The following is a 20,879-nucleotide window of genomic DNA, read 5'->3' as shown; positions in this document are numbered from 1 at the left end:
CATATTTCTTCATATAAATTATACTCAGAAGACGACAAAATTATTTTGTTATTTTTGGAAAGTGGTGCGAGAAGCTTCATGAAACTCAGGGTAAGTTGCTACTTTTGCTTTTTATTATTTCTATTTCTGACAATTCTCCATTCCCTAGCAAATTAAAGACCACTTTAGGAACTGCAAATTGTCTAATATTTTCCTCTTTTAGTTTTTGCTATCGTAATATTTTTTGTATTTGTTTATTTGGATATTGATATCGTAATATCACTCCCTTAAATTAAAATATTATGATAACAGAAGATCTATTATACGCATTCAATGATGCAAATCATGTTGAAGCAATGAAGCCAATGGTGTGGCTCCTGCATGATACAAACACGTTGGGACCAGTCGAAATCACTTAAGAAAATCCCCTATGACTATTCAAATATTTTCTTCAGGGTCTTTACTTTTTTTGCAAAATTTCTTTAATTAAGGTCTTGGTTTGTCTACTATTTTGAGGTTGAAAATGGTTAAGAGCTACTATAACACAAGACAACTTGGATTTTACAGTAATTTTGACTCTGTTTTTGTGTACAAATAATAATTACTTACTAATCTATATGAGACTTGAATTTAAAGTTCAAAATATCGTTTCTCTAATATTGCATTTAAGCATATTTTAAATGATACATTTCTTAGATTCATACTCAAACAAATCACTTAACGGAAAAAATTATATTGTTTAAATTGTATATAGCTGAACTTAAAAAATTATAGAAGCTCTGAGTTTACAGCAAAATCTAGGAATGTTTGCCAACTACGTCGATTCCTTCATTCTATTTCTACCAAACTATAACACTTCTTTGGGATTCAAAAACATAGTATTAATTAAGGATGTTAGAATGCGTTCATCATACGATAGCTAGCTAGTGTTATTAACGAATCTCGTTACAAAAAAGTTATTAACGAATCTCACTATAAAGAACTTAATCAGTTTTTAAACCATTAATTAATGTCGTCTCAATAAATCAGCTAGCCACCATTGTAATAATCTCTAGGTTCTGGAAAGAAATTAAATAAATCTATTACGTACGACGTATACCACTACTTATGGTAAAACTCTATATGCTCTTGGTAAAAATAGACATGCATAACCTCGTTATGTTAATGTTGTTATGAAGTTGCTGCGAGCTAGGATAAATCATCATAAGGGAAACGTTTTAACATAATCAACGAGATTTTTATAAAAACATTGTTAGAAAATTTTGGCTGTGGAGTTCAAGTTCATAAAAATATCGACCTGATTGTTGATATTCTCGCATTTCACATTATGTTTGTTTTATAAATAAAATGTTTCAAAATTAAATATTAGGTTTGAACTTGAACTCCACAGCCAAAATTTGAAACATTTTATTTATAAAACAAACATAACGTAAAATGCAAGAATATCAACAATCAGGTCGATATTTTGGGGACTGGTGTGATAATAATAATATTTGATTAGAATTTACGTATTTACCTGTGAAAATTCAGTAAAAACCTGATATATATATATATATATAATGCGTATATTAAATTTTCATTTCTCCAAAGTAGGGGACCAAAGCTATTTGTTGTATATTCTATGAAACCGAAACTGTAAATGACCGGAGTGAAAGGACCACATACTGTATTTCCTTTACATATTTGTTTTTTTTTATTAAAAATTATCTGCATTGTTCAGATTTAAAAAACCCTCAAAGTTACGCAGCCGATATTTTAGACTTAGACCGACAATATTAATTTCTCAATTGTATATAGGGAAAATCACAAGTAACTAATAAATTCCCATAGAACACACCAATAGAATAAACTGGAATATAAACAATATAATAATATTGATAACATTATAGTTTATTCACGTAAGTTTTGAGTGATTACATGTAGAGAACTTTCTCTAAATCTAATATCTCGACTGCACTTACTAGCTACATTGATTTTTTTGTTGACATCACACTTACTACATTGATTTGTCAACCACATTCATATTATTGATCATGCTGCACTATTGAGTATTGCTTATTAGAACTATAGTTATTCGCTATAAACAAAAATTCCAAAACCTACAATATATATAATCTTAGCAACAATGATATATAATTCAACATTTTATCCAACTTGGAGGATAAGTTTAAAGAGTGTGGAATATTGGAGAAGACAAACTATTTTGTAAAAACTTTTACGTACGTATAAAAAAGTACATAAAACGTTATTATTTGGTAAGAAGATAAGTAAACTAAAAGGTACGGCTAAGTTTGGCGGTTTGGAAAGTTGATAAATAAGGAAGATGAAGAAAAGAGATGGAGACTGTGGGAGGACAATGGAAACAAAACATTTGCACGCCGCTCTCTCTCTCTCTCTATCTCTTCTTCTGAGTTCTTCATAGCATCAAAGATTCAGGCCCCACTTCTATTATATGTAAAAGGCCCCACTTTAAATTTAACCCCCTTTTGCCTTTTTCCTCTTAAGTATTTTTTTTTTATGAAGAAATTTTCCTTAATTTTTCTTAGTTATTCTTTTATAATGTTAGATCCGTAAAATTAATTAAAGTGACGATGAATTTTACTGCCTTCTAAAAAACCAACGAAGATGACAACACAATTTTGTATCCATGATGCTTTTTCAGCATGAGCAATGAAAACATTGGAACGATGTTTCTGATTTGGAAATAGTTTGAGATGGTTTTGATAGTAATCAGATACGTATATTTGGTGTTGATGTCGTTTATAAGTTTGAGATCAAATATATGTTATCGAAAATTGTATTTAACTTTTAAATCTTGAAAAGAAAACGAAAGAATCATGTTATAAATCTATGGTGTAAGAAAGTATTGATTTATCGTGAAGAATAAATAAACAATAAATAAATAAATATTCGAGCTATAGTCTAACTCTAGCTCCAAATAAATTTGATTTGTTGACTCGTACCTCTCCGTCAACGAGAGCGAACATGTTTTGTTTGGAACATCATTAGCGGACAAATTCTGATAAAATTAATTTAGAATCCCTTTGGAAAAATTGTTAAACAACGGACAATATATGCCACTTACTTTGAAATAAATAAAGGTTTCTTTAACTAAAGACTGTATTATTTTTTGTGTGGTTTTCACGTGAGATGGTTAAGAAATAAAACAAGAGTGGGCTTTTAATTTGGGCCCACACCGTGGCAGTAGCAGGCTGAGAGAAGTTGGGTCCCACAACGCCCATGATCCCAAAATTTCCAAAGAAAATGGAGACAGCTTCTGTATTTATCCGAAAGCCACCCTCACGCTTTGGATTATTATCTTCATTGGTACTTTATTCATTTATAAAAATTGCATCCTTTCATTTTATTGAAAAGATAACTATTTAATTATAAAACGAAATGGTGAGAAAAAGACGGAAAAAAAACGCAAAGCTCGACACGTCTATATTATATATATCAATATGCATATAGAGGTCACTACAATTATACTACGATTTTTTTTTGAAAATATTTTGATATGATTTATAGCTTTGCATAAAAAGTATGAGTTAGGTAATCTAAATTACATCGGGTTGGTTCTTTTTTTTTTGTTTTATAATGATATAAATGAATCAAATGAAGATACTACCAACGAAATGATCTTTAGCAAAAAAAAAAATGATGTATTTGTAAGAGAAAACAAAAGAAAAAGAGGAAAATTATTAATTTTAAACAAAAAAGAATGTAAAAGATCCTATCAGTTTAATCTCATTTCCATAGACGACTTGTCGGCATCCAGATTATTTGCCAGTAATGTATTATAGCATAAAGATGTTAGAGCCAAGTTTCTTCTAAAGAAAAATGCTTTTTTCTGTTCCCTCAATTTGTAAGAAAATGTTGATACAGTTATGATAGAAGGCGCGGATTGATAAGGGTTAGACCATAAATTCATCCATCTACAAGGCATTGGTGCAATTTTGTTGTAAACTATTATAACTGCAAACCTAATTGTAAATACTTGTACTAGTTGCTATTCTAATAGATAGACTTAGACGAGTAACCCAATAACAACATCTTGTTGAAACAAACGATCTGAATTTGGTAAATTGAATTACCAAGTACTAAGGAAATTAAATGTTAGAAGTTTGAAGTTCGAACACTGCCATAAGAGTCCGAAGCCTAAAAGTTGGGCAACCAATTCTATAGTTATTTAGTATGCTTGAATATCCAAGTTGGGCCTGACTAAAATCTTTAGTTTATACTAGAAACTTTGAGAGAAACAGAAACATGCATAAAGATCAATTGATAAATTAAGAGGAGAAAGAAACCAACATCCACGGAAAAATATCAATGGTGGTCCAAGGGCACAAACTCAAGCAGACATGTGCTACAACAGCCCAGCCTGGACTCCAAATCTATCAGTGCACGGTATTTCTCCCTCAGATTGGAGTTTTGTCGGGATAATGTCATCTTCTTTAGGTGGTTTGCCTTCTTTAACATGTAAATCGCCGCTTCTTTCTCTGCTTCTGTTCCTTGGTACCCAATCCACTCAACTGTTTCGAGACCCGACACAAAACATTCAGGAACACAACACGGTTGCTCCCACTGAGCTTCGAAATCTCTGAACATGCCGCAGTTTAACTGAACATACCAACAAAAAAAAACGGCATGTGACCTTTACATGTGAACAAGCTACTAGGAAACGGCATGGGATCGAAACGGGAAACGGTAATGAAGAAGCTCAAGATCATGCACATGTCGAGCCACTGCAGTATTAACCCATCTTTCATGTTCTCCTTGTGCACATTTGTACCCAACTTTGATATGCAAAGTTTCTAGAACTGGAGCCTTGCTTAGCATCAGAAACTTGTCAATAAACTCTGAGCCTCTCGTATCCTTTGATTCAACATATATACTCAAGCCTTGGAACCAGTTTCCACAGAGAACGCCATCGTTTTGATAAAAGACTCGTGGCCACCGCATCTTTTGTCTTCACCAATGACAGTATCTTCACCAGCAAATCGTCACTCAACTCACAAATACGGCTCATTTCGATATCTCCTCTGCTCGCTCTGATTTAGCCTCGCTTTATAATATAAACAGAATTTTTGCTTTCGATTTAGTTGGTAACCAGATCAACTAACTGATAATCAGAACATAGCCCTAGCGAATATAAAAAAGACAGAAACTTTGAAAGCAGCAGCAACAGAAGGAGACAGAATAGTTTCACGATCACAAAAATTCTGTAAGCCTATGAGAATGTTTTACTTTCGATTCAGTTGGTAACCAGATCAATTCACCGAAATTTAGACAAAACCCTCGCGATTTTTTTTTTTTAAAAAAGACAGAGACTTTAACAGCAGCAAGAAGAAAGAAAGAAAAAGCTTTACTGAAATCCAGGTTCACGAGCATTAAAAAAAAAATCGTACTCTCTATGAGGAAAACCTAACCTTTTATGCTAACTACTTGTCTTCGTCAGATTTTCTCTTCCCCAATCGGATAGGAATGGGATTCGGTTTGGTTTGATTCGTAAAAAATTTACATTCTTTTTCTTTTTTTTTGGATTTTGTTCTGACATGTCTTTACCAAATCGTGATCGAAGTTTTCCTTTTCTGTTCTAGTTTAACAAAAATTTCGGTTCACATAAATCTTTTTTCCCGGCCTTTTTAAAATTTTGATGCCCACCAGTTTCGGTTCACATAATTATCATCAACAAACAATGAAATATTATATATATTTGTTTTAACCGCAAATAGTTGTTCGAGCCGTCAAAAAAAAAGACAACCACCTGAATTTCGGTTTCGATTCAATTATCTCGTTTCGGTTTAAATCGGTTCACAATGATACACCCTGTAAAATGTAAATCATGAGACAACTTTCATTGACTTATAATTGAATGAAAGTCTAACCATCCAGATCAAACCACGTGCATACGTTCCAGTGTTCCTCATAACAGAAGATCATTACTCCTTCTTCTTCTTTCCCTTTTACACTTAACATACACTCTGTAGTCTGCACTAGTGATCGATCAAAACCTCTAAACACAGCAACAGCCAATTCCTTGGAAATTCCCCAATTGTCTTCTTCACTTTATCTTTTTCCTTCTTCTGAGCATAAAGAGAAGTCGCAGAAATGCTTTGAAGCTCTGTAAGTGCTCTTTGTTCTCGATACTTGTGCTTCTTTACAGATCGCTGATTTTTTCTTCATCTGCTTTTTTTGATTCAAAGCTCCAGGTTTCTAGGTAAGAGATCTACGATTGTGCCTTTGAAATGCCGAGGCAGAATCAAAGCGTGGAGAATCTGCTTCTCCTTGGGAAAATCAGGAAGCGTGGTTGCTCATCGCCGACATCGTCGACTTCTTCTGTTCTCAGGGAAGGTTATCGGTTTAAGAGAGCGATTGTGGTTGGGAAAAGAGGAGGATCCACTACTCCTGTTCCTACATGGAGGCTCATGGGCCGATCTCCGTCTCCGGCATCGTCTTTACGAGCTTCCGGGGCCTTACACGCTGCTTCTCCGGGATACGCGCCGTCGCAGTGCGGCAGCAAAACCGGAAAGTTACCAGCTGCTCCGGTTTCGGCGAGGAAGTTAGCGGCAACTCTGTGGGAGATGAACGAGATGCCTTCGCCGAGGATGATGAAGGAGGAGGCGCCGCCAGCTAATAGAAAAGCTAGAAAGGAGAGAATCGCGCCGCTTCCTCCGCCGAGATCGGCTCATTCTGGTTCTCTACCTCCTCACCTCTCCGATCCGTCGCATAGTCCAGTCTCTGAGGTAAAGTTATAAAAAAAATTTGATTTTTTTGATTGGTGGGGAAAAATTCGAAAAGGAATGTGCTGTGATTTGAAGTTCTTGCTGGCGCCATGTGCTTTAATTCTGACTGATCAAAGGAGAGAGAAACTGACCTTGGGTGCTTGCTATTAGATTCTCACTCTTCTGCATTTCGTGAAGAAGAATAAAAACAATAGTATATAATTGATACGTGGAGGTTAAAAGATCTCAACTTTCTCTTCAACTGATCAAATGATATAATCTTTGTGTGATTCTGAGGTCTGAATTTGGTCAAAGTTGTGAATTGTTGGCAACCTCTATGAGTATTTTATTCATCAAAGGGAGAATATTTTTTTCATTCAGCTTCTGATTGATGTTAAGAAGTGGGGTTAGAGAAGAATAGAAAACTTTTGATCCTCGGAATCTTTTGTCATGTGCTGAAAATAAACACATTTAAGCTCGTATGAAAGGGCATGTTTTCCTTTATAAGTTGGTGCCTATTAGTTTTGCATAATTGAGCAGTTCGACTAGTTTTTTCATTCCATCATATGGAGGTAGTTGGTTGGTTATTAGAGGTTGATTTATTGGGAATAATGTAGGCCTAGATTCTTCATAATTGAGACCTATGAAAGATTTATATAATGCTAAATATGGCAATGGACAATGCGAATCCGGCTTTCCTCCTTTCTTTACTTTGGTGTTTAGGTGATAAGGGAAGCTGAGAAACTTTTTGATTTTGTAGAGGATGGAAAGATCAGGGACTGGAAGTCGCCAGAGAAGAGCATCCTCTAATATGCAGAAGCTTAGGCTTGGAGACTGCAATGTGGGGGCTAGGGATCCTATCAGCAATGGCAGCTTCATGGATGTAAGTTGATTTCTTACCTTTGGGGATCTTTCTTTCAGAATTATGGAGAAACCATTCTATCTGCAGCTTTCATGCTTTTGTCAGACCAAATTCGGTATTTGATTGAGCTGTTTCATGTCAAATGCTTCTGGATGAAAGTGCATGAATGAGCATTATTGGCTCCACAGGCCATTAGTTTCGCATTCACTTTGGAAAGATACAAATCTATGTTTTGTTATGCACATATTTATTATACGCAAGGCTATAAGCAACAGGAGATGCTGAATCTGTTATAATTAGTTTTTTTGCCTCCATTATCCATTTGCTTGCAAGAAAGCCATGTAAAATAAGATTCCACATGGTTTTTTCAATGTAGATTGAGACTCGATCACGGGTGGAGACACCTACTGGGTCAACTGTGGGAGTCAAAACACGGTTGAAGGATTGTAGTAACGCTCTCACAACTTCAAAAGAGCTTCTCAAAATCATTAACAGAATGTGGGGTCAAGATGACCGCCCATCTTCTAGCATGTCCCTCGTCTCTGCTTTGCATTCTGAGCTCGAAAGAGCTCGCTTACAGGTCAATCAGTTAATCCACGAACATAAACCTGAAAACAATGACATTAGCTACTTGATGAAGCGTTTTGCTGAAGAGAAAGCGGCGTGGAAAAGCAACGAGCAAGAAGTTGTCGAGGCTGCAATCGAATCTGTTGCTGGTGAGCTCGAAGTGGAGAGGAAGCTGAGGAGACGGTTCGAGAGCTTGAACAAAAAATTGGGCAAAGAACTGGCTGAAACGAAATCAGCTCTGATGAAAGCAGTGAAAGAAATCGAGAACGAGAAGCGAGCGAGAGTGATGGTAGAGAAAGTTTGTGATGAACTAGCAAGAGACATAAGCGAAGACAAAGCCGAAGTTGAGGAAATGAAGAGAGAATCTTTCAAAGTCAAAGAAGAAGTCGAAAAGGAAAGAGAGATGTTGCAGTTAGCTGATGCATTGCGCGAGGAGAGAGTGCAGATGAAACTCTCGGAGGCTAAGCACCAGCTCGAGGAGAAAAACGCAGCCGTGGATAAGCTAAGGAACCAGCTGCAAACTTACCTCAAAGCAAAAAGATGCAAAGAGAAGACCCGTGAACCGCCTCAGACTCAGTTACACAACGAAGAAGCTGGAGAGTACTTGAACCATCATCACATTGGTTTTGGTTCGTATAACGTTGAAGACGGAGAAGTTGAGGATGGGAACGAAGAAGATTCAGGTGAAAGCGATCTTCATTCCATAGAACTGAACATAGACAACAAGAGCTATAAATGGCCTTACGGTGAAGACAACAGAGGGAGAAAGTCAACACCAAGGAAAAGCCTTTCATTACAAAGAAGCATATCGGATTGTGTAGATTGGGTTGTACAGAGCGAGAAGCTTCAAAAAAGTGGAGATGGAGGATTGGATTGGGGAAGATCTATCGAGGTTGAGCCTAAAGGGTATTTAGATGAAACACAAGCTTATAAAGTAAACAAGTCTTCTTCAAAAGATCATCTCATCTCGGGTCCGAGACTAAGTAACTTCCGCGGTGGATCAGTTTCCAAGTCGCGGTTATCGGATGCTGCCAAAGGCGAAAACCAGAATGCTAGAAAATCAAGATGGTAATGAGCTAAAGCCAGCAAATTTATTCACATTTTGGGAGCAGAGACGTTAGAATCTAAAGATTTTTACATCTTTACTAATGATCTACATGTTCTCTGTTCGCTCGTTTTGTCAAAGAGTGATTCTTCATATGTAAGTGCCAAAAACAAAACTTGAATTTTGGACTGAAAAATGATCCAAATATGTAATAGCTCGAATTTTATATAACATCACGAATTATCTTCCAAAACGAGGTTTAGATTGCTTAAACCCTAAACCCTTGAAGAACCCTTCTCTTCAAAATCTGGAATTACAGAGAGAAACACACTGGGGATTTTTGAGCTCTAATCGTCGAGCCATTTCCTGATTCGATCCTTAACGAATTGGTTCCGATCCTTAACACGAGCTTGTTGCGGTCCAATATTGGCGAGTGAGAGATACGCTCCGGCGACGAAAAGAGAAACACCCGCCGTAAAAAACCCAACAGACACCATCAACTGCCGTCGTGTCGGCGGATACGACATAAAAAACACCATCCTTTTTCTTTTTACCGCTGTGTCTTCCAAATTCTGTCAAATAATATTAATAACACAATTAATGGGCCCGGGATATTTGGTTGGGCTTAATCTTAATGTCCAGTTTCTTCACATATTCTTCTATCTGCAAATTTTGTTTGTGCTTTTTTTTTTTTCTCCTGGATCGATTGAACTGTGAATTTTTTAAATTTGTTTATTAATGTTTTTATATGGTCAGATACTAGGATACCAAAGAATGATTCCTGGTTCCTAATTGATAGAGGATGGTCCTTTTGTGTGGTTTAGATTGATGTTCGTCGTGCTCTTGTCTTGACTCTTGACCATTGTACACTACATTTGGTTTTCAATAACTTGGACATTTATCAATGAATAGCTCACATCGTTTAATTTCAGCTAACGCGAGACTCCATTGGTAGTTATTAATTACTTGAAAACCCATTATAAATAGTTTGTTCACGCCATTTATCACTCTCGTGAGGTATATTTTTAATTGAATATTAAATTTTTATTCAAGTAAAAAAAAAAATATACGTTTTTACATCAAGTTTTACAGTGATTGAAAATTTTGTCAAAACATCATGTCCTAATGTGATTTATCAAAACATCACGCGATTTATCACTCTCGTGTGTGGTATTATTTTACGAGTACACAACTTTCTACCCATATAATGTTATGTTGGTTCTTTGAAACTAATGATGATTTTCGTTGTTGTAAGTCCTCTATTTGTCTAATTCATTTCTCAATAGAAAATTACAAATTTGTACAACTACTCTCTCTGAAATTTGTCACTTCTTTGCATTGTTTGAACCGAGACTTTTTTATTTAAACCCAAAGCATTTAATCGATAAAACTAAAACCATACGTACATAAAATATAGTAAATGTATGTATATTACTTAATTGTTAACTTCATCACATCTTTTGACTTTTGAAATATATATGTAGTAATGTATACAGTAGATTTGCTATTTTATACCACATGAAACAGATCCGTTGTTATCGTTTCTGACTTTCTGTCTTTATGATCCTTGCTCAACCATTTTCTACGCATCATTGTTTGTATGAATTCAAAATAATTAATAGAAATAAATATATATAGTATAGGACTACGTAGAAATAAATAATATGTATCCAATTTTCTTTTGGCCAATTGTAAACCTGGAATGAAATCACTAATCATCAATTTTTGAATTGGGTGACTATCTAAGATTTAATAAACGGTTTCAAAGAATCGTAGATAAGTGTTTAGTTCCACTACAATGATCAAGTGAAAAAACCCCACAGAAGACAACTATACGATTGAGTTTTAAAATCAATACAACTACCAAACTCAATAAACATTTTCAAAATTAGCCCGGTTAACTTCTCTACTCGGTTTAAGAAACATTCATTTTCTTTGTGACAATTATAATTTCATCTTTGGCATTATGACATAGATAATAAGTAAATAACTACTAATTAAACAAATATGTCTTTTTTTTGTCAGGAACTTCTCATTTCATAATAGTAGAGGTCTAAACTCAGCCATTACACAAAAATGTCTAAAGTCAGCTAATCGTGTGTTACTGCCCATGTCGTTTATAATAATTCTAAAGATTCACGTATCTATAAAGGGACTTTAGTCAACGAAACTGAATCATTAATATGCATTTAATTAAATTAGCAGTATTTATTATTAATCCACGTGTCTAGCCACGTTCAAATAGGGTCGAACTTTAATTAATATTTAAATAAATGGAGAGTTTACCACCATTTAATTAATCTACAATGAAATAAAATAATGTAAAGACTCTCAAGTTTGACGTCGACCACAAATTTAGAAAGCAAAAGTCGAACGTAAAATTTCGAGTTTAAATTTCTAAACGGATTTCTATTTTATATGAGTAAAATCCAAATAATCTTGAGTTTGGTTCATGTTTCGATTAATTAGGTTCATCATAATAGGAATCGAGATGTGATGTGTATCATCAAATTCAATGGACGTTTACAATTGCGCCGGTTTTCGCCCTCCTGCATTGTGGGCCTTGTGGCGTGTCTTACTGTAGAGCAGTCCACCTCTACATCGTTTGGTTGGTCAAGTGGCAACATACATGCTCACGATTCACGAAAGCATTTTAGAAGTTTTAGCTAACATTAAAAAAAAAACTGTAAGGAAAATGTAACAAAACACATACTCCTCGATGATTGGAAATTTGGAGATAATTATATCCCCGAATAAACAGCAAACTTTGAAGAAAACTCTGAAATATGAAATTGATTAGGATAGTTTTTATTTAAAGAATACATAATACATAGTATATATATGTAGCTGTGAAAACTTAGAGAAACTAAAAAATTCAAATAGATAAACAATGCATATTATATCTGATATTTATAATCAAAGTCCTTACTCTCTCTAATTAGCGTCGTAATATTCGTCGATTATGGTTAATATGATCTGAGATCCATTTCTCAAAAAAAAAAAATGATTTGAGATTCCCCCAACATATTTTTTAACACGAGAGCTGGTTTAACGTGCATATTTTTGTCGACAAAAAGAAACGGTAATATAAAGTTTTTACATCATAATTTCATGCATTCCAACAGCTATTGTAACATATACTACTATAAGACACCAAATCCGAATATCGGTTAGTCATTCATACTTATCGGCTAACATTAATTGTAAATCCAGCCAAGCATGGTCATTGTTTCAATTAAATGAAATTAATTGTAAGCTTGCCAGCTTTTATTATACTAGTAGTTCGGAAGATATCTATACTATCTAACGTATACTATTGTTTTAATAGGGAAAACATATATTTGGTTTTACAAAATCCTTCTTCCAAAAAAAAAATCATTTAATAACTTCACATGGGAAATTAACTCACATAGAAAATATTAATAGCTTGCTTTTGGTGTGAAGCTACGTGATATTGCAGTCATAAGAATTAAGTTTGACGTCGCCATTTTTAATTTTGTACAGTAAGTTTCTCTAAAAGATTTTGTAATCCTGTGATTAACATTAATATACATTTACTTCTCTTTCTGCTTCGACTAAGACACCTTTACATGTTCGTATGCGCTATACGGTATAGATATAACATATATATATATTACTTGATTTACGACTGCAAGTATGCAATGTATTTTTATTTATTTAGTCAAGAAATAAGAGACTATTAAAATATTGAATTTTCAACTTTAATTGCCATCTAGAGAAGAATTTTTTTTTTTATTCAGCCGGTTAAGCAAAAATAATTGTTGGCAGTTAAAGACTAGCCTATCTAAATATCATAATACTCCCATACATATCACCTATCATAATTAAATTAAGCCTTAATGAAATTCACTCTCTCTCTCTCTCTCTCTCTCCAAACAACTTTAAGGGTGTTTATTTTATAAAATGGCCTAACCAGAGCCAACAAGAAGACTTCTCAACATAACCAAAATCTTTCTCAATCCCCAAAGGGAGAGAGATCGATGAGCAGGAGGAACAGTAACTGGCCAAAGCTCGAGCTGAAGCTGAATCTTTCTCCACCTCCATCTCAAGCCAGCCAGATGAGCCTGGTTCGATCTCCGACCCGATCCAACACAACTTCACCGAGCTCATGCGTTTCGTCTGAATCGAACCAGGAGGAGATGGAGACAACAACCTCAATGGTTCTTGTGGGTTGCCCTCGTTGCCTTATGTACGTTATGCTCTCTCAAGATGACCCAAAATGCCCAAAATGTAAAAGCACCGTTCTTCTTGATTTCCTCCACCAAAACGCCTCCACCGCTACAACCGCTCCCACCGCCACAGCTAAACGCAATAAGAGCCGCTGGAACTGAATTAAAATCAAACCCCATCTTTTGCTTTTTTTTTTTTTTATATAACTGAGAAATTCCAAACCTATAAACTGATCCAACCGCACTTGTTTCTGTCTTTTCTTTTGCTTCTTCTTGTAATTGTTTTGTCTTAAGAGTAGTGCTAATCACGCTCCACTTAGACCAGACTTGAAGTGAAGCGCGTCTAGCACAAACTTTGCTTTTAATGAAATATGATTTTTCTTAGAGCTAATGATCATGCTCAATATGAGGAAACATGTATTGTTGGTTGTCTCCATCATATTTGTTTACTCCGGGACTCTTTTAATTCGGCTTCTCCGGTGAAATTACGGTAATTTGTGAAATTACAGTACTCTGTTTCGGGTTCTCTGTTTCTCGAACATGTCTAAAAGTTCCTTCGGATTATGCAGAAAGGGTATGAGAATTTTGTTTCTGAAGACCAAAAAATTTCGCACTTCGTGTCTCCATATGTTTCTCAACCTTTGTTCTTCGGAGATGTAAAAGAGTAAATTCATATGTTTCTTGATAACCTTTGAAATAATAACAAGTAAAATATACGTTAGAGATTTACATGGACTGTTTAACAAAGCAGGTACATAGAAAGAAATTAGTTTGGATATGGTTACAGATAATCACCTCACCAAGAGGTGATAGTTCAAATCTCTATTATCTATTAAGACATATCGTTCGTTGAAGTGAATGTGTTTTCAATCGGTTCCCTACGTCAAAACATAACCATCGAATAATCTAAAACGTCAAAAGGAAACGAAAATTGGATTTGGCAACCCTAATAAGAATATGCATTTTCATTCGAAAAAACTAAGAAACTGATTTGTAGCTAATGACAAGCAAAAGCTGATTTTTGTGTTTCCCGCAAAAAAAAGGACTATAAGAAATAACTAAAATTTTTTTCCCCAAATAGCGAATTCTTCTAGTCAGAGAGAATAAAAAAACTTGAAACAGACCTGGAAATGGAAAAAGTAAAATGATGAAAACTAAATAGTAATATAGCAAATCTATCTTTTTTCCATAATGCTATTGCTAACTGCTAAGAGGTGAACCCTTACCAAAAAAAAAAAACTGCTAAGAGGTGAAACTTGGTTAAAATTAAAGAGGGGTGGTTCAGAGAGCTTCAATAGATTCAAAGTGATGAAATCATTAAATCAAATATAAATGCGACAGTAATTGAGGCAGTTGAGAATAATGAGCGTTACGTAAGACGATAAATATGAATTCAATTCCACCTTTAATTAAATAGTATATAATTGCCGTAAAAAAAATTAATATCTAATTTGTTTTTTCTCAAATCTATAATGAAAATGGTGATAAAGTACATTCTTCTTCATTTTTGGGTTATCTCTTCATTTTCTTTATTAATATCGTGCACCCTATTTTCCCCTTCTGTTGCAACCTTCATATCCAAGCAATCTCATCCTTAAAAGCCTCAATTTCTGTTATTAACAGAATATCATCTCTTTTTTTTTTTTTTTACAAAGTTAACAAATATACGAATTTCAAATAGGAAAGTAAACAATTTCCTCTAACCGGCTCAGCTAATTTTATTTAATGTATTCAATTATAAGTTTCTCCTCATACGTAACCTACCCCTTCCATAATCATCACTACTCGCGATTTATTGGATTTAGATTCCATTTAATGCAACTGTTGCGGTTGCAATTATGGACATGTTTTGCGTTTGTGATTGAAAGAAGTAGAATTGTTTGGGACTGACCAACTTGCACCGCCTCCTATCGCCGCCCATTAGTTGTTATAGTACAAAATAATTCGTAGGAACTTGAGTTGAATAATCTCATACAATTGTTTGTAATTAGACATGAAAATGGTTGCATTGATGAGGAAATTGTCTACTAGACTAAACATTCCTCTGTATTTTTTTTTGTGATTGTTTAAGAAACAAAATCAAGAACTGGTGAACAGCTGCAAGACAATTAAAACTAAAACGCTTTTGATGGTTGAGATTGAGAATGCAAATCCACAGACAAGTTTACTGGGTTCAAGGAAGAGACAGGGAAATTTTACAGTTACTGTAGATGCGAAAACCGGTTCTTGATCAGAGTAGCTACGTGCTGCGCAACCCACACCGAGCCAGCCACCGTGCAGCAGAACCCGTGCGTGTGACCTTCCCTCTCGATAGATATGGAAGTACCCGGAGCCTGCTTTGAAATCTGGACAATGGAGATTCTATGAGAGACTCTCTCCGTCACGTGTCAGAAAATGCAGTTCCATTGTAATTTGAGAAAGGAAAACTAATTAACCTCTTCAAAGAGTTGCAGTGGACCCCAATGATCATCAATGCCAAATAAAAACGCAAGCTTGCTCTGGTTTTCTCTCATGAAATCCCAATCTGGCTCTGCTGCGAGCTTATATACAAAAATAGTGAAACAATGGTGTCACCTAAAATGCTTTGTTGGAGATCAATGATAGTGAAATCTTAATCACGTTCTACAGCTTAGTAAACGATATCTGATTTCATTTTGTTTTTGTTTTCTTGTACTTTGCAAACGATATCAATCTAAACTCTCTAAACTCCATAGGACACACTGTCAAAATACGATTACCTCTCTAAACTCTGTCATAGCCATATAGAGAACATTGCGCATGGTGTGATACTGCACGGGAAGAAAAATAAGAGATATCACTCGTCCGAGAATTTAGTAGGTTGCAAGAACTTGAAATATGGAGGAAAAAAAAGATGCAATGGTTATCTTCAAGGATTCAATACACTAGGCTTCAGAGTGAAACCCTCCCTAAACAGGGAAATTGGGAAAATGAGAACAAGACAATACCTGCCTCAAGTGAGTGCAAGTAGCTTGAACAGCAGTATCAGACCATGAAGCTCCAATGGAGTTGGATACAAGGCGCCGCGCAGCCCACATAGGTAAAAGTCTTAGTGATGCAATCAGAAAACTTGCTGTAGTCGACAGAACAGAAGACCTGAATTCTAACAATTTCATAACATTGAGAATAGTTGATTGTTTCTTTCATATCGAGGATTCATAAGATATTGAGAAGAAAAGCTCACGCTGCAAGTTTTCCAATTAATGATTGCTTTGTCGACTGTTGGTTCAGAGTCAAAAATGGATATAGGCCAATGCAATATACAACCTGCAAAGCAAACCAGAGAATATAAGATATCACATAGCACAGAGAGAAACTGTGATAGAAGAAGTGTACACACTCAGAGGGAATCAGTCTATACCTTTTCCGAGCACTTGCCTAAAATCTCAAGGGATATATAAGACCCAATAGAGTGCCCAACCTAGCAAGAGCAGATACAATGGGTGTCTGTCAATGGAAATATGTAATGTTAACCCCATTGTATATACTATTTAGAGGAAACAATTAGTCTTACCAATACTATTGGAACTTTCACGCTCTCCAACTCCTGTCTGATAAACTCAATCTGTATGATAGCTAACCGATTGAGATCATAACTTCATGGGATGAACAATACAAGAACTTGCTCAACAGATTATGATGATAAGGTTCTTAACTTAAGTGAAAGAAAAATGATTTATTTTCAACTTGAGAAGGAACATTGTCATATTTTTGTTACCTTATGATCGATTTGTTGTTGCAACGAAAATAGCCTTCCAGACTCCCAGTCCTTAAAAGCAAAACAAAAGAATGTAAATCCTCAAGTAACACGAAAGCACGAATCAAATTATCAAGCTTTGGAAACACAAACTAAGAAGATATGAATAGAACAAATTCAGCCATCAAACTGTACACACTGTAAAATCTGAAGCAAAGTTATAGTACCTTGCTCGTGTGAGATATTTGCCCAATAGCTACGCAAAAACAAAAACAAATCATTACACCATTAGAGAGCAGAAGTAAGCAATGAAACTCATAGAATCAAAGAAACCAAACTCGAAACCGGAGCGGCCATACCCGTTATAGATGCATTGCCGTCAAGAAACTCGTGTAGAGATTCCAAAAAGTCATTGTAAAATGACACAACACCTGAAGATTACAAGCCAACGTATATAAACATAATACAGAATTTTTATATCTTAGTATAAATGTGCATTGAGAATAATACTCCAATAACACTATGAAACCTGGATTTCCCGGAATAAACAATACATGCAATGTGGGATTCTCAGCTTGAATTTCCATTATCTCCGTCATCAAACTTGATCACACAAATCCCAAAACAAAGGTGTAATTTTGTAATCAAAATCCAGTCCAACAAAATTCAAATAATTTAGAAAAAAAGACAGATTTAATACCCAGAAACTCTGCACAATCTGGAAGTAACAGGTCTTTTAGCTTTGTTCATCAATGCCTTTTCACTCTCCATATCTGCGGTCACGCGATTCAACCTCCGAGAACTGGCGAGAAGAGAATCAATGAGCGACGGTACCCGAGAGAATCACTTAAAGACGAAACTGAGAAACAGAGTAAATTAGAGAGAAAAAACGTGAGAAATCAGAACTTCGTACACTAAAAGAAGCAAGTCGAAAACACTCAAAAAGCCTTTTTACAGTAAACCATGTGAGGACAAAAGCTAACAAAAATGCACCTGAAAAAACAGCTGGAGTAGGCAATTCGGATGTTCGAACCGCCGATCGGAGGAAGAAAGCAGCGGAGAGACGGAATTACCGAAGGTAGAAGAAGACCGAATCGCATATTTTTTTAATCAGCATTTAAACATTAGAAATACAAATTTGTTTTTCTCTCTCGTAATTTTGACATTTACAAAGCCAGCCAATGTGACATCGTTTTGGAGAATACGACGTCGTTTAGAGTGTTTGAGGTCTTTAGGCTTATCTCCACCTCATATACTTCCACTACAAAGAGAGGTCGTTGACAAAGATAAGTTTTTCGTCGCTTTGAGAGAGAGTCACAAAGTGTATTTTCAATGGCGTCTGTAGCTTCTTCAACCACTCTCATCTCCTCCACTAGGGTTTTTCCAGCCAAGTCTTCGCTTACTCAATCCTCCTCCGTCTCTTTCCTTCGAACCCTATCCTCTCCTTCCGCATCTGCTTCTCTCCGCTCCGGGTCTGCTCGACGCTCTTTCCTTAGCTCAATTCGCTCCAATTCTCGCAGGAGCTTTGCTGTCAAAGCCCAGGCCGTAAGTCATCGCAATGCCGATACTTTCTTCGTTCGATGTGATTGGAATCAGAATTCATTTGCCTTTTATACGACTTCATTCTGTTCCTGCTTGGTTCCTGCTAATTAGCTCTATGTTTAGGTTCTTTGACCATCTTATCTGCAGATTTCACTAAAAGTCCAGAAATTTAGTGACATTTTTCTCTAAGAATTTTAGTTTTGTTCATAGGGTTGTCAAGTTTGTTCTTTAGGAAAATGGATTTAAAATTCTTTGGTTTAGTGAAATTAAGTGACATTTAGCCATTTAGGATACACTCCATGACTGATCGATATGTGTTCTATGTAGTTTTGGCAGCACATAGGTTCTCTGGCTTTTTTATTTGAGTTATCTTGCTCCTTAGAATCTGTTGCGTTAACGATTTTTCTTCCTTGTATATGATTATAGGATGATCTTCCACTTGTCGGAAACAAGGCGCCTGATTTTGAGGCGGAGGCTGTGTTCGATCAGGAATTCATCAAGGTACCTTGTCTAAAGAACCTTCCTTTTTCCATCCTGATTAGTTTCTTACAACAATGTCAAACATATCTGAGACATAAGCTTAGGTTTTGAAGCTAAATGAGTAGTATTAGTGAGTATGTGTCTTATTGTTTTCGAATCTAATTGGTAATTGTTGAATTTGTGGTTTTCAGGTTAAGCTCTCTGATTACATTGGGAAGAAGTATGTGATTCTCTTTTTTTACCCATTGGACTTCACTTTCGTCTGCCCTACAGGTTAATATTGTTTGAGAATTATATCGAAATCGAATATCTGAGGTTCACTGAGTCCTAATCATTTTTTTGGTATATTTTGGCTTGTAGAGATTACTGCCTTCAGTGACCGGCATGCAGAGTTTGAGAAGTTGAACACAGAAATATTAGGTGTCTCTGTCGATAGTGTGGTAAGTATATAAGTTATACAGTTATCATCATATTTTCCAATATTCTTATCTGTTTGCAATTGCTTGACTCATCCTTGCTGCTTTGTGCTGGTGTCTACGTAGTTTTCGCACCTTGCGTGGGTGCAAACAGACAGGAAATCTGGAGGGCTTGGTGATCTAAACTATCCCCTTATTTCAGATGTCACTAAATCGATCTCAAAGTCATTCGGAGTGCTCATCCATGATCAGGTAGATTGATAGCCTCTCAATCTTGACTATATGTGTAACTTTATAAGGTGTTTGGGAATTAATAACTTTTGTGTGGTGAAAACAGGGAATAGCACTGAGAGGGCTCTTCATAATCGACAAGGAAGGAGTGATCCAACATTCCACCATCAACAATCTTGGTATTGGCCGAAGCGTTGATGAGACAATGAGAACCCTCCAGGTATACGAATAACCAGTTACTCAAAAACCGTGCTTTCTTTCATTAACCCGATTATCATTTGCATGATGCGTTCTTGATGTTGCAGGCCTTACAATACATCCAGGAAAACCCCGATGAAGTCTGCCCTGCAGGATGGAAACCAGGGGAGAAGTCAATGAAACCTGACCCCAAGCTCAGCAAAGAATACTTCTCAGCTATTTAGAAGCGCTACTAAGATAGCAAATGGTACCATCTTTATTATATGTGAGCAGAGTTTTTTTTTTCTTTTACGCTAAACAATGCTGTGTTTGAATCTCACATTCTCCTGAAATCTATAAACCTTACTGTTCCGTTAATGGAGGGAAGTCTTTTATTTTTTCAACTTTTTCATTATTGTGATACGCCTACACATTTTATTCTCATGTCATATTCCATACATACAACTATGCATACATACTGCAAAACGAATAAATCAGTTTCTTTATTACCCTTTTTTACTTTTTCAACACATTTGTACTAATAAATCATTTGCATATTTCATATTAATGCTAAAAAATCATGAAAAGTCCAGGCAACATACAATGTTACAGCACGCATTCTTTTAGCAGTCGTTTTACCATTTTCTTAAGCTAGAGAACATGATATACATATGTTTAGAGATCCGTTTATGAACTGCTGTGTTATCATTAAACATACACATAAAATCATGTTTCATATGAAAAACAAGAACAGTTCAGACAACATTACAATGAAGAATGTAAAGTAAATACAAAGTGAGAATAGCACTCACCACTCATTCTGTAATCTTGGCAGCACAGAGCATATTATATACTATACATTAAGAAACAAAATTTATGAACACATTTTCAAACACAGATCCCACGACTGAAAACCTGTAAAAAAACTATAGCAATAATGATACAACATT

The 20,879-nt window shown here is 35.5% G+C and overlaps 5 protein-coding genes and 1 pseudogene across 7 annotated transcripts; 3 read left to right on the top strand and 3 right to left on the bottom strand.

Moving 5' to 3' along the window:
- Nucleotides 1-4,302: 4,302 nt before the first annotated feature.
- On the bottom strand, nucleotides 4,303-5,450 carry LOC112089016 (annotated as a pseudogene).
- A 526-nt stretch (nucleotides 5,451-5,976) lies between these two features.
- Nucleotides 5,977-9,431, top strand: LOC18023256. 2 transcript variants are annotated; one of them, XM_006407368.2, is made up of 4 exons: nucleotides 5,977-6,105; nucleotides 6,186-6,725; nucleotides 7,465-7,587; nucleotides 7,943-9,431. In XM_006407368.2, the coding sequence occupies exons 2-4, from the start codon at nucleotides 6,228-6,230 to the stop codon at nucleotides 9,203-9,205; spliced, it is 1,884 nt and encodes a 627-aa protein (XP_006407431.1). In that variant the 5' UTR covers nucleotides 5,977-6,105; nucleotides 6,186-6,227; the 3' UTR covers nucleotides 9,206-9,431. The 2 variants fall into 2 exon arrangements, with proteins under 2 accessions (XP_006407431.1, XP_024015526.1); XM_024159758.1 differs by having other exon boundaries at nucleotides 5,987-6,105; nucleotides 6,192-6,725.
- A 60-nt stretch (nucleotides 9,432-9,491) lies between these two features.
- LOC112088988 lies at nucleotides 9,492-9,717 on the bottom strand. Its single transcript, XM_024159759.1, has one exon. The coding sequence runs from the start codon at nucleotides 9,715-9,717 to the stop codon at nucleotides 9,526-9,528; it is 192 nt and encodes a 63-aa protein (XP_024015527.1). The 3' UTR covers nucleotides 9,492-9,525.
- A 3,353-nt stretch (nucleotides 9,718-13,070) lies between these two features.
- LOC18023255 lies at nucleotides 13,071-13,752 on the top strand. The gene has a single exon (XM_006407367.2). The coding sequence runs from the start codon at nucleotides 13,180-13,182 to the stop codon at nucleotides 13,528-13,530; it is 351 nt and encodes a 116-aa protein (XP_006407430.1). The 5' UTR covers nucleotides 13,071-13,179; the 3' UTR covers nucleotides 13,531-13,752.
- A 1,675-nt stretch (nucleotides 13,753-15,427) lies between these two features.
- On the bottom strand, nucleotides 15,428-18,209 carry LOC18023254 (lipid droplet-associated hydrolase). Of its 2 annotated transcripts, none has more exons than XM_006407366.2 (13): nucleotides 18,077-18,209; nucleotides 17,784-17,942; nucleotides 17,613-17,686; nucleotides 17,443-17,514; nucleotides 17,311-17,339; nucleotides 17,105-17,155; nucleotides 16,901-16,951; nucleotides 16,748-16,807; nucleotides 16,571-16,653; nucleotides 16,335-16,482; nucleotides 16,107-16,157; nucleotides 15,804-15,908; nucleotides 15,428-15,713 (listed from the first exon to the last, which is right to left on the bottom strand). In XM_006407366.2, exons 2-13 carry the CDS (start codon nucleotides 17,852-17,854, stop codon nucleotides 15,570-15,572), a joined length of 939 nt encoding a protein of 312 aa, XP_006407429.1. In that variant the 5' UTR covers nucleotides 17,855-17,942; nucleotides 18,077-18,209; the 3' UTR covers nucleotides 15,428-15,569. The 2 variants fall into 2 exon arrangements, with proteins under 2 accessions (XP_006407429.1, XP_024015364.1); XM_024159596.1 differs by having other exon boundaries at nucleotides 17,784-17,885; nucleotides 18,077-18,167.
- A 136-nt stretch (nucleotides 18,210-18,345) lies between these two features.
- LOC18023253 (2-Cys peroxiredoxin BAS1, chloroplastic) lies at nucleotides 18,346-20,335 on the top strand. Its single transcript, XM_006407365.2, has 7 exons — nucleotides 18,346-18,628; nucleotides 19,052-19,126; nucleotides 19,297-19,378; nucleotides 19,466-19,545; nucleotides 19,648-19,773; nucleotides 19,859-19,972; nucleotides 20,058-20,335. The coding sequence occupies exons 1-7, from the start codon at nucleotides 18,416-18,418 to the stop codon at nucleotides 20,172-20,174; spliced, it is 807 nt and encodes a 268-aa protein (XP_006407428.1). The 5' UTR covers nucleotides 18,346-18,415; the 3' UTR covers nucleotides 20,175-20,335.
- The last annotated feature ends 544 nt before the right edge of the window (nucleotides 20,336-20,879 follow it).

The sequence above is a fragment of the Eutrema salsugineum genome, unplaced genomic scaffold (genome assembly GCF_000478725.1).
Source record: "Eutrema salsugineum unplaced genomic scaffold, Eutsalg1_0 scaffold_13, whole genome shotgun sequence".
Taxonomy (NCBI): domain Eukaryota; kingdom Viridiplantae; phylum Streptophyta; class Magnoliopsida; order Brassicales; family Brassicaceae; genus Eutrema; species Eutrema salsugineum.
Note: the sequence above shows the minus strand (reverse complement) of the source record. Positions and strands in the feature narration are given on the sequence as shown.

Excerpts from the sequence above, each read along its gene's own strand:
- LOC18023254 (XM_006407366.2), bottom strand. The coding sequence starts at position 17,854 with ATGGAGAGTGAAAAGGCATTGATGAACAAAGCTAAAAGACCTGTTACT. Across the intron at positions 17,156-17,310 it reads AAATATCTCACACGAGCAAG|GACTGGGAGTCTGGAAGGCT; the intron begins GTACTATAACTT and ends TTTGCTTTTAAG. Across the intron at positions 16,158-16,334 it reads CTTGCACTCACTTGAGGCAG|TATCACACCATGCGCAATGT; the intron begins GTATTGTCTTGT and ends CTTCCCGTGCAG.
- LOC18023256 (XM_006407368.2), top strand. The coding sequence starts at position 6,228 with ATGCCGAGGCAGAATCAAAGCGTGGAGAATCTGCTTCTCCTTGGGAAA. Across the intron at positions 6,726-7,464 it reads CGCATAGTCCAGTCTCTGAG|AGGATGGAAAGATCAGGGAC; the intron begins GTAAAGTTATAA and ends TTGATTTTGTAG. Across the intron at positions 7,588-7,942 it reads GCAATGGCAGCTTCATGGAT|ATTGAGACTCGATCACGGGT; the intron begins GTAAGTTGATTT and ends TTTTCAATGTAG.
- LOC18023253 (XM_006407365.2), top strand. The coding sequence starts at position 18,416 with ATGGCGTCTGTAGCTTCTTCAACCACTCTCATCTCCTCCACTAGGGTT. Across the intron at positions 18,629-19,051 it reads TTGCTGTCAAAGCCCAGGCC|GATGATCTTCCACTTGTCGG; the intron begins GTAAGTCATCGC and ends ATATGATTATAG. Across the intron at positions 19,774-19,858 it reads GAGTGCTCATCCATGATCAG|GGAATAGCACTGAGAGGGCT; the intron begins GTAGATTGATAG and ends TGGTGAAAACAG.
- LOC18023255 (XM_006407367.2), top strand. The coding sequence starts at position 13,180 with ATGAGCAGGAGGAACAGTAACTGGCCAAAGCTCGAGCTGAAGCTGAAT.
- LOC112088988 (XM_024159759.1), bottom strand. The coding sequence starts at position 9,717 with ATGGTGTTTTTTATGTCGTATCCGCCGACACGACGGCAGTTGATGGTG.